At 51.8% G+C, this 12,461-nt stretch overlaps 1 protein-coding gene across 10 annotated transcripts in view; it reads right to left on the reverse strand.

The window, feature by feature from the left end:
- Nucleotides 1-12,461, reverse strand: part of PLEC (plectin) — an 831,873-nt gene that overhangs the window by 226,409 nt on the left and 593,003 nt on the right. Inside the window, exon 1 of one of the 10 annotated variants that reach the window (XM_069220981.1) lies at nt 7,772-8,033. The exons of the other annotated variants lie outside the window; for them this stretch is intronic. Coding sequence (XP_069077082.1) covers nt 7,772-7,919 — 148 coding nt within the window. The 5' untranslated portion in view covers nt 7,920-8,033. Of the gene's footprint in view, nt 1-7,771; nt 8,034-12,461 lie in introns of those variants that run through there. 10 annotated transcript variants of the gene reach the window in all.

Here is a 12,461-nt window from a genome sequence, read left to right on the forward strand (position 1 = left end):
TACATAGATGGGGCTGCAGTGTTACATAGATGGAGCTGCAGTGTTACATAGATGGAGCTGCAGTTTTACATAGATGGAGCTGCAGTTTTACATAGATGGAGCTCCAGTTTTACATAGATGGAGCTCCAGTTTTACATAGATGCAGCTCCAGTTTTACATAGATGCAGCTCCAGGTTTACATAGATGCAGCTCCAGGTTTACATAGATGGAGCTGCAGTTTTACATAGATGCAGATCCAGTTTTACATAGTTCCAGCTGCAGTTTTACATAGATGGAGCTCCAGTGTTACATAGATGGAGCTGCAGTTTTACATAGATGGAGCTGCAGTTTTACATAGATGGGGCTGCAGTTTTACATAGATGGGGCTGCAGTTTTACATAGATGGGGCTGCAGTTTTACATAGATGGGGCTGCAGTTTTACATAGATGGGGCTGCAGTGTTACATAGATGGAGCTGCAGTGTTACATAGATGGAGCTGCAGTTTTACATAGATGGAGCTCCAGTTTTACATAGATGGAGCTGCAGTTTTACATAGATGCAGATCCAGTTTTACATAGTTCCAGCTGCAGTTTTACATAGATGGAGCTCCAGTGTTACATAGATGGAGCTGCAGTTTTACATAGATGGAGCTGCAGTTTTACATAGATGCAGATCCAGGTTTACATAGATGCAGATCCAGGTTTACATAGATGCAGCTGCAGTTTTACATAGATGCAGCTGCACTTTTACATAGATGGAGCTCCAGTTTTATATAGATGCAGCTCCAGGTTTACATAGATGGAGCTGCAGTTTTACATAGATGCAGATCCAGATTTACATAGTTCCAGCTGCAGTTTTACATAGATGGAGGTCCAGTGTTACATAGATGCAGCTCCAGGTTTACATAGATGGAGCTGCAGTTTCCCACTGATTGCATCTGTAGTTTTCCAAAGATGGCTGCTGCAGTTTCACTGTCATCCCTCCTGACAGCTTGCCAAAGCATGTCATCCAGGAAATGTTATGTTTCGTGAGATAACTCGGCGGTGGCTGGGAAACATTGGATGACAGTTTCACAGAGTTCTTTAGTTTGAGTGTAAATACAGCTTCTTTTCGAAGGGGGGGAGGCACGGTTTCAGATGTACAAAGGTTCCCCGTCCAGTGATTGTGATGTCAGGGTGCCACTGAAGGTGGTGGGGAGAGGAGGGTGGATTGGAATGAATTAACTCATAATAATACTAAAACTGTACTCATATTTTCCTATACTAGTCCACCACTAATTCCTTTTGGGTTCCGGAGTAGCGCGCTTCAACACCTTGTCAGGGGTAGTAAGCGCTATATAAATACTATTACAATACAATATAATATGTAGGGAGCTGTGCTCAGAAGAAAATAGCCCTGCCTTTTAATACGGTTTCAATGAGGTGTTTACTGCAGTGAAGGAGACAGCCAGAGGCCTTGCTGGAAACAGTTGTGTCCCTTAAGGCTTCCTCCTTTGCAGCGACTTACTGGCTCTGCCAACATGGCTGGCACAAGTAATGCCAACTAATTAAAAACCACTCAACCCTAAAGTGACTCAAAAATCCAAATACCAAGGCCTCAGTTTAGAGGACACTCGAGGTGTGATGCATGGCATACAGCAGTGGTTCCCAACCTGTGGTCTGGGGAGGCCCTGGGGATCCGCGAATCCTCCTCAGGGTGTCTGACTGCTGAGAAAATTAAATAATATTAGTTTAATAAAGTGCATATAAATTAAGTGGCTAAATGTACAACTGAAAACTTTAAAAAGTCCAGGAATTTGAAATTGAAGGCTAAAAATGAAAATAGTATCCTCAGATTGATTTGTTTGAGAAATGCAGGAGCATCAAACATGAACATAATATGGATGATGTGTGACTTCAATTAAATTAAGAAAAACTCCAACCTTGCTATTAAAATGTTTATTTTTTATTTATATTTGTATGCAAATTAAATAAGATGTGTTATCATTTGTGTATGTGTTTGGTGAATGCTTGATTCTGTATGTTTTTGTGTACTGTTTAGAGGTTCAAATTATCAACAATGTTTAGGCTGGGGTCCCCGGCTTTCAGTAATGACTCAGTAGGGGGGGTCCCAGATTGCAATAATAATTCAGTGGGGATCCCGGGTTCCAGTAATGACAAAGTGGGAATCCACAGAAGTCAAAAGGTTTGGAACCACTGGCATACAGTATAAACCCCTCGAGCTGGTCAGTATAAAGGTGACAGGTCCTGGTGCCCTCTGCCAACCCTTCACCCAGCTGACACCAGAGGTGAGAGGCATAGCATAGAGTATAAATCTCTTGAGTCACTCAGCATAGTGTGAGAAGACCCTGGTGCCCTCTGCTAACCCCTCAGTCAGCTGACAATGCAGGTGACAGTCTTAGCATACAGTAGACAACACCTTGAGTCTGTCATCCTACAAGTGACAGGCCCCAGTGCCTCGCCAACCCCTCACCCACCTGACACCACAGAGGCATGGCATACTTCAGGTAACCCCTGGAGCCATTCAGTATAGTAGTGGGAGCCCCAGGATCGGTAGTACCAGGATATCTGAAGCCCTAGGTAAAATGTCCCTTTGCTGTTCAGCCACTTCCATTAAAATACCTTCAATGGATTTTAAACTATTTCTTGCAGCCTGGCACCCTCTTGTGGCCATTGGTGGTGGTGGTGTAAGGCAGCAGGTTGCTGAGGCCTCGATGAAGTCCTATCCTGAGCAATCCTTGAGGTGAAGTGTTCTACGTAACTCTGGCAATCCCTTGAATTAGTAGAACCTATATGAGACAAAAGGTCAAACCATGTACCAAGACGATCTAGTGACGATGCCAGGCCCTGATGCCAGTACATTGGGCTAGCAGCTTTATAAGCTTGTGCCAAGAACATGAGGTGCCTTAGATGTGTGAGACTGAGTTCTTTTGCTAGCCAGTCCTAGAAGGGATATGGACTCTCCACCTGCGTTAGTCCTGGTACCAGGGAACCTGCACTACATTTAATGGTTTTGGAAGTTCATGACTGTGGCCCAGAATATCTAAAGCATGGGTTCCATTGATATGCTCCAGCAAGAACACTTTGTTCAACCTTTTCATACAAGTTAGTGGTATCAAAAGTCAAAAAAGCAACCTGGGGTGAATGAGTTTTATCTTCTCCACTGTAAAACTAACTGTGTAATAAGCAACCCACGCACCTGAAAACCCAAAATAGTCAATTTTTCGGAAATCCCTTAAACATGGATGTTTACAAGTTAGTAGTTTCTGGTGCTATACTAGTACGCTTCAGTCTTATTTCTGTTTTTTGCAGTCTAATGCTTTCTCCATCTTACCAGCGCCATAAACGCCTATGGGAAGTTGCGCACTCCATGAAGGTTTCATTTATCCTTTCAATTTCTGAGCCAATATTAGGAGTTAGCCAATCCCAGATTTGAGAGCTCAGCATCCTTGTACCAAACTCACGAGGTCTCCAACACCAGCAGCGGGAGCCTCGGGCCCTGTACCAAAACCCGGATATAAGAGCTCAGCATCCCTGTACCAAACCCACGAGGTCTCCAGTCCCAGAGGTGAGAGTTCAGCGTCCCTGTACCAAACCCAGGAGGTCTCAAGTCCCAGAGGTGAGAGTTCAGCATCCCTGTACCAAACCCACGAGGTCGCGAGGTCTCCAACCCCAGAGGTGAGAGTTCAGCATCCCTGTACCAAACCCACGGGTGCTCTAGTCCCAGAGGTGAGAGTTCAGCATCCCTGTGTCAAACCCACGAGGTCTCCAACCCCAGAGGTGAGAGTTCAGCATCCCTGTACCAAACCCACGAGGGTTCTAGTCCCAGAGGTGAGAGTTCAGCATCCCTGTACCAAACCCACGAGGTCTCAAGTCCCAGAGGTGAGAGTTCAGCATCCCTGTACCAAACCCACGAGGTCGCGAGGTCTCCAACCCCAGAGGTGAGAGTTCAGCATCCCTGTACCAAACCCACGGGTGCTCTAGTCCCAGAGGTGAGAGTTCAGCATCCCTGTGTCAAACCCACGAGGTCTCCAACCCCAGAGGTGAGAGTTCAGCATCCCTGTACCAAACCCACGAGGGTTCTAGTCCCAGAGGTGAGAGTTCAGCATCCCTGTACCAAACCCACGAGGTCTCAAGTCCCAGAGGTGAGAGTTCAGCGTCCCTGTACCAAACCCACGAGGTCGCGAGGTCTCCAACCCCAGAGGTGAGAGTTCAGCATCCCTGTACCAAACCCACGAGGTCTCAAGTCCCAGAGGTGAGAGTTCAGCATTCCTGTTCCAAACCCACGAGGTCTCCAACCCCAGAGGTGAGAGTTCAGCATCCATGTACCAAACCCACGAGGGCTCTAGTCCCAGAGGTGAGAGCTCAGCATCCCTGTACCAAACCCACGAGGTCTCCAGTCCCAGAGGTGAGAGTTCAGCGTCCCTGTACCAAACCCACAAGGTACCCAGCCCCAGAGGTGAGAGCTCAGCATCCCTGTACGAAACCCAGGAGGTCTCAAGTCCCAGAGGTGAGAGTTCAGCATCCCTGTACCAAACCCATGAGGTCGCGAGGTCTCCAACCCCAGAGGTGAGAGTTCAGCATCCCTGATCCAAACCCACGAGGTCTCAAGTCCCAGAGGTGAGAGTTCAGCATCCCTGTACCAAACCCACGAGGTCTCCAACCCCAGAGGTGAGAGTTCAGCATCCCTGTACCAAACCCACAGGTCTCAAGTCCCAGAGGTGAGAGTTCAGCATCCCTGTACCAAACCCACGAGGTCTCCAACCCCAGAGGTGAGAGTTCAGCATCCCTGTTCCAAACCCACGAGGTCTCCAACCCCAGAGGTGAGAGTTCAGCATCCCTGTGTCAAACCCACGAGGTCTCCAGTTCCAGAGGTGAGAGTTCAGCATCCCTGTGTCAACCCCACGAGGTCTCCAGTTCTAGAGCTGATGGCCTTAGACTGTGTACCAAACCCACAAGGTCTCCAACCCCAGAGGTGAGCGCCTCAGTGCTGTACCAACCTCCTGCGCTAACCATAGAGGCGAGATGCTCACTGCCCCTCTACCCAACCACTCATATTGTCAATCTCCCTTTCTCTAGAATGTTTGCGAATATTTTATAACTTTAATGTAGCACTTGTAACTTGCCACGTTCTAGCGCTGTGCCCCACAGATGCCCATTACCAGCTAGAAGGCACATTGTATAGCGGCTTAGTGAGCATGAACGCTAGATTCGCCATGCTGTGAGTCAAAGCGTCATCTTCACACACCGCTGATGCCTGTGCAACAACGAACAATGCAAGTGGCCGTTTCCACGTAAACCACAATTCACCCGGACACGAGGAAGAATGCGTGCCCAACAAGCGACATTAGCAACAGCAGCGTCCTCAGCAGCCCTGGCTATAATTAACCACAGCAGCAGCAGGAGGCCCCGCCCCCTGCCGGCATGCACCTGGGTAAACAGACTGCTGGGTTCACAGCTCTGGTACAACCAGACTCCTGCCCAGGCACTGCAGGGGTTAAGGACTGGGTACAGGGGCAAGACCAAACACCTATGTTTACATACTACCAAAGATGGAGAGCTCCCACCCTCACATACCTACAGCGAACCGCCCTCACTCATAAAAACCCACACTTTTACACACCTGCAGAACGCCCTGAGTCACAAGACCAGCTCACTTCCTGGAGAGTGCCCTCCCACAATCAATCACCTGCACAGCAACTGTCCTCAGCAACCTAGCACGCTAAAACAACCACTCTCCAACTCCTGCGAAGAACCACTCCCACTCACAACACCACCCACGCTTACACACCTGCAGAACATCCTGGGAGACACAAGACCAGCTCACTTCCTGGAGAGTGCCCTCCCACAATCAATCACCTGCACAGCAACTGTCCTCAGCAACCTAGCACCCTAAAACAACCACTCTCCAACTCCTGCGAAGAACCACTCCCACTCACAATACCACCACCCACGCTTACACACCTGCAGAACACCCTGGGAGACACAAGACCAGCTCACTTCCTGGAGAGTGCCCTCCCACAATCAATCACCTGCACAGCAACTGTCCTCAGCAACCTAGCACGCTAAAACAACCACTCTCCAACTCCTGCGAAGAACCACTCCCACTCACAACACCACCACCCACGCTTACACACCTGCTGAACGCCCTAGGAGACACAAGACCAGCTCACTTCCTGGAGAGTACCGTCCCACAATCACTCACCTACACAACAATTGTCCTCAGCAACCTAGCACTCTGAGACAACCACTCTCCAGCGAACAACCACTCCCACTCACAACACCACCCACGCTTACACACCTGCAGAACACCCTACAAGACCAAACGAATCGGCCACAATCACCTGCATAGCAACGGTCTGCAACAACCTTACACACAAAAAACACCCACCCTCAAGCTCCTGCGAATAACCAACCCCACACACAAAACCGCCACTCACTCTTACACACCTGCAGACCACCCTGGGAGTCAGAAGACTAAGGACCCGCCCAGAGAGCACCCACCAAAAATCACCTGCATAGCAACGGCCTGCAACAACCTTACACACAAAGAACACTCACCCTCAACCTCCTGTGAATAACCAACCACACACATAAAACCACCACTCACTCTTATACACCTGCGGAGCACCCTGGATCCGCCCAGAGACCACCCACCTGCATAGCACCTGGCCTCACCAAACACTTAATGAACAGCCACCTCACACACATGCACCCACTCTCACATCTGCAAAGTACCCATACAGATGCACCCAGGGAATGCCCACTCGCACACCTCAGAACACCTAACACACGCCTACAGATCATTCACCGTCACACACCCCGAGTCATACTACCTTTACCCTGACAAATCTGCAAAGCCACCATCCTCCCACACATGCAGAGCAACCTGCGAGTCACGTGATCTGCATCCCATGTGCACTCGTAGAGAAGCTACTCTCGCAAATCCACCCAGACCTGCCCTCACACATGTTCATGACAACCACTCTTAGGGCTACATAGCGCCCACTTACTAAACAATTGCTCAAACCACCCCAAACCACCCACCCCAATCACCTGCAAAGCATCTAAAGGCACAAATATAAATACACTCACACACTACGGGGCACCAACCTCCAAACACATACAGAGCGCCCACCTTTATATAACTGCAGAGCACCCCTGGAGTCACATGCCCCCCACCCCCATGAAGAGCACACTGTGAACCACACCACTTGCCTCTTGTCACACTACATCGTGTGACACACCCCTGCATGATGGGTACATTCCAGTGTGTTCACTCGAAGCCCTGCACAAAGTGGTCCCCTCTGGTGCGTGATATAGTTTCACACCCACACGGTGTGGTTGCCCAGCAAGTCACACGCCTGTGCAGTGCAGGCACACACCTGTAGTTACACACAGGTAATCACACTACTGAAAGATAGTGACACACACCTTCGGGGCACGTCACTTACCTGCGTAACCAGGCGCACAACTTCAATCACTCACAACTACACAGCCGTCAATCACACACCCGTAGCTTGGTTACACACCAGTGCAGTGTAGCCACATACGTTCGACGTGTGGTCATGCACCCGGATCATGTAATCTCTCACTTAAAATCCAAACGCACCTGCAAACCTGTGCAGTGATCACACGCATGCGCAGTAAAAGCGGTGCTGTCTCCGGGGGCGTGTCCCAGACACCTGGTTGCTAGTGGGATCCGCAGCCCGAGTTACAAACACAGCAGGCGCACTCCTGCAAAATATGAGGGGGACTTCTACGCGTGAACCCCTCAGCCCCCCAACACCTACCCACACAGCAGAGCTTCTTGTACAGATGCCCCTTCCTCTCGTGCTCCGACAGCCCGTCCAGCCAATCGGACCTCTCCAGGAGCATCTCCCTCTTGAAGGTGTAATACCAGGAGGAGCTGGGGGGGCGATTGATCGGCTGCCGGGCCATGGCTCCTGCGCCCCCCCAACACGGGATCAGGGGGAAACTGGGGCTGCGAAGGACAGGACCAGCGACCCCTAAAAAGTTCCTTCTGCTCCCAGCCAGGCTGCCCGTGTCCAGGGCTGTGCGAGAGCTCTCTGTATCTAATTACACAGGCCCTCCCCTCCCCGCGCCCTCCCGCCTCCTACTCCGGCCCTCCCCCTCCCATTGACGGCAACAACACAAGGAAAGCGACGGCCGGAGGAACCGGGCGGTCCGGTCCGGGCACTACAGCGGATGGCACCGCCCTCGGGCACAGCATCCGGATACCCGCTCCAAGCAAAGTCACCCACAGACCCGGGGTGGAGGAGCAGGGGCAATGCCCGAGACCGGCAGAGATACCCAGGGCCACGAGGAATAGGCGAAAAGGGAGGCGAGTGGGCAGAGCTGAAGACCACTCGGGTCCATCAGTAAATAGCATGCAGTGAAACGGGCACAGCAGAGAAGATGACCCCCCTTGCCCCCGGAGTGCACGGAAGGGAAAGGGTGGGTCAGTGAAAAGCTGGAGACCAGGCGATCACGCAAGTAGCCAGGAGCACCAGTAACTGGAAAGGGATTGGCACTGTGGAATATCAAATGTAAGGGAGACGAGTGGGGCCAGAGTAAAGATGGACACCGCGCACTCTCCTCATTAACAAGCATGGTGGGAAACAGGCAGGATGGGAGGGCGCAACAGAGCGCGAGACCGTGCAGTGGTAATTGTGAGGAAGTGCAAGGGGCAGACAACTGTGAGCCCGTAGACCCGGAGATATAGTGAACGAGGTATCTGGAGTGGTCTTAAGAATCACTGGATACCACGCGCCGCCGTAAGCAGGGACCACGCAGGCTAATGCATGCAGAAGGGTCGAGCTGAAGACCAAGCACGTCCCGGAGTAATACACAGCCAGAAGTGTGCCAGAGTAGAGCTGGGGAACACGCATCACTGCAAGCAGAGACCATGCAGGCTAATGCATGCACAAGGGTCGAGCTGGAGACCAAGCATGTGCGTGCATAAGGCACAGAGGCAGTAAAACTGGGTGTACCAAGGTAGAGCTAGGGACCACGCAGGCTAATGCACGCACAAGGGTCGAGCTGGAGACCAAGCATGTGCGTGCGTAAGGCACAGAGGCAGTAAAACTGGGTGTACCAAGGTCTCTACCCACGCGCCCCTGCAAGCACAGACCATACAGGTTAATGCATGCACACGGGTCGAGCTGGAGACCAAGCATGTGCGTGCATAAGGCACAGAGGCAGTAAAACTGGGTGTACCAGGGTAGAGCTGGGGACCACGCAGGCTAATGCACGCACAGGGGTCCAGCTGGAGACAAAGCACGTCCCGGAGTAATACACAGGCAGTAGTGTGCCACAGTAGAGCTGGGGACCACGCATCACTGCACGCAGAGACCATGCAGACTAATGCATGCACAAGGGTCGAGCTGGAGACCAAGCATGTGCGTGCATAAGGCACATAGGCAGTAAAACTGGGTGTACCAAGGTAGAGCTGGGTACCACGCGCCCCTGCAAGCAGAGACCATGCAGGCTAATGCATGCACAAGGGCCGAATGGGGACCAAGCACGTCCCGGAGTAATACACAGGCAGTAGTGTGCCAGAGTAGAGATGGGGACCACGCGCCACTGCAAGCAGAGACCATGAAGGCTAATGCATGCACAAGGGTCGAGCTGGAGACCAAGCATGTGCGTGCGTAAGGCACAGAGGCAGTAAAACTGGATGTACCAAGGTAGAGCTGGGGACCACGCGCCCCTGCAAGCAGAGACCATGCAGGCTAATGCATGCACAAGGGTAGAGCTGGGGACCACGCAGGCTAATGCATGCAGAAGGGTCGAGCTGGAGACCAAGCACGTGCATGCGTAAGGCACAGAGGCAGTAAAACTGGGTGTACTAAGGTAGAGCTGGGTACCACGCGCCCCTGCAAGCAGAGACCATGCAGGCTAATGCATGCAGAAGTGTTGAGCTGGAGACCAAGCAAGTGCGTGCATAAGGCACAGAGGCAGTAAAACTGGGTGTACCAAGGTAGAGCTGGGGAACCACTCAGGCTAATACACGCACAAGGGCCGAGCTGGTGACCAAGCACGTGCGTGCGTAAGGCACAGAGGCAGTAAAACTGGGTGTACCAAGGTAGAGGTGGGGACCACACACCAATGCAAGCAGAGACCATGCAGGCTAATGCATGCACAAGGGCCGAGCTGGAGACAAAGCACGTCCCGGAGTAATACACAGGCAGGTGTGTGCCAGAGTAGAGATGGGGACCACGCGCCACTACAAGCAGAGACCATAGGCTAATGCACGCACAAGGGCAGGGCTGGGGACCAAGCATGTGCGTGCATAAGGCACACAGGCAGTAAAACTGGGTGTACCAAGGTAGAGGTGGGGACCACGCGCCACTGAAAGCAGAGGCTAATGCATGCACAAGGGTAGAGCTGGGGACCACGCAGGCTAATGCACGCAGAAGGGCCGGGCTGGACACAAGCAGGTGCGTGTGTAAGGCACAGAGGCAGTAAAACTGGGCGTGCCAGGGTAGAGCTCGGGACCAAGTATCTGGGAGTAGAGGGAGGGCGTTGGACCACGTTCACACTGTGCGTCACATGGTACATTTGCGGGCATACCTTCCAAATTTCGGTTTTAGAATACGATATTAAAAGAAAGGGCGCTTTGTCCCGATAGCCTTTTGGAGAGAGAAATATGATAATTGAGACATGGGCGGGTTGGGAATTATAAAACAAGAAATGAATGAATCCTTTTGTCATGCGGCGCGGGACGGGGGGATTAATGAATGTCAGGGAATATTTATTGCTCCACCCAAACGAAATCGTTCACCTTTTGTTTGCACCCCTGGGAAACCCCCGGGGAATGCAGTCCTAAAGCTATCGGGGTAGTAGGGTACAATCAGTGGGCAGGAGCGCGCACAGCATCCTGGGACATGCAAGAGGCGAGAACAGCTAATGGCTAAATAAATAAACGAACGCGTGACACCGGAACCAGTATGAAGAAGTGACGCTGGAGACCGCGCAGACAGTGTCTGGGCGTCCGGAAGGTGCGAGTCCTCGCTGGGCCCAATCACAGGTGCATTGTATTGGTTTCACAAAACACCCTCTGCTTCAAAATACAGTGGCCAGAGACAATTTTTAAGGAACTATTTAAATTACTTGGTGACGCCAAAGGTTACTTCTCGACCATGAAGGAATAAAAGCTGGTGTGATAAATGTTGAAAAAATGGCCTGGAAACAGCGCGGGGAAAAAAACAACTTTTTTTTTCTTTCCCTAAATAAAATAAAAAAACGTCATCCGATTTCTCAATAAGAGTGGCCAGGCTCCATTTTTCCGCTTCTCCCCCACAGGCCGCCCCACTTTACAGAAAATGAGGCATGGTGCGGAAAAAGCCACTTTCTCGGACTCTGTGCCGGGCTCCCCTCGGAGGCACATCTGGATGTCAGCAGCTCTGGCAGGACTGGGGGAGAGGAAATGCGCTGGAGCGCGGCGGTCTCGCCACTCCCCTCAGTGCTGGCAAGCGCCAAGAGGCAGCCGGATCTGTCGTGGGAGGTGTGGAGCTATCATATTCTGCCCACCAGTGTTTATTCTGAAGATGCCAAATTACAAGCACAACACCCCGCAGGCTACCGCACCTGCATCAGGTCTGTGTGTGCACTGTACAGGTCCCTGGTGCCAGTAAAGTAACTCTGTTTAAGGGTACAGCAATGTTAACATTAGGGTACACCCAGGTCATTACGGGCATGGTGTCCAGTCCTGGACTTTAGTGTAACCCCCTAATGCATTCTGGGTATTGTAGTCTTCTAGCTGGGTCAATGGATGCGCGTGCTTGTACCTTGATGGCTCAGTGCCTGACCCGCTTTCCATTCCTAACTGGTCACTAGATGCGCGCTCTTCCGTGTGTGGAAGGGCCACTGGATGCAAGTGCACGTGCTCCTATCGATTGATGGGCCTATGGATGCGCGTGCTTGTATGTTGATGGGTGAATGCATGCACGTGCTTCTAGCTGGGCCACTGGATGCGCGTGCTACTACGCCCTGCGGAATATCGAGCACGTGTTCACCCCCCTCTTGCCATATCTATTGTGACAATGTCACCCCCTACAGTAAACACCCACACCCTTGCCCCAAAACAGGAATAACAAATTACGCTGCAGGACAGGCGATCCTTCCTCGACAGGTTTGGGATACGAACCCTGTAACTCCTTGTCACGCTGGTCTTGCTACCCACCACAACGTCCGTCCCCCCCCCCCCCCCCCCCCCCCCCCCAACACCCACCGAGTAGGCCCATCGCGTCCACCCGCAAGATCCTGGCATCTGTAAAGGCGCCCCTCTCCAGAGAGTGCCCCTCTTAGTTGATTCACCTCTAGGCGCTACGCCGAGGAACAGCTACAGGGCATATTATTATTCACTAAGTGCAAGTGGCAGGGCTTGGACTAAACCCGTGCCACCCCAGACATGGGCGTAGAGTAGTACCGGCCCCTTGTCCGGTACACTAGGTACGGCACATAAGAGGAACAAGGAGC

The sequence above is a fragment of the Pleurodeles waltl genome, chromosome 2_2 (assembly GCF_031143425.1).
Source record: "Pleurodeles waltl isolate 20211129_DDA chromosome 2_2, aPleWal1.hap1.20221129, whole genome shotgun sequence".
NCBI classification, from domain to species: Eukaryota; Metazoa; Chordata; class Amphibia; order Caudata; family Salamandridae; genus Pleurodeles; species Pleurodeles waltl.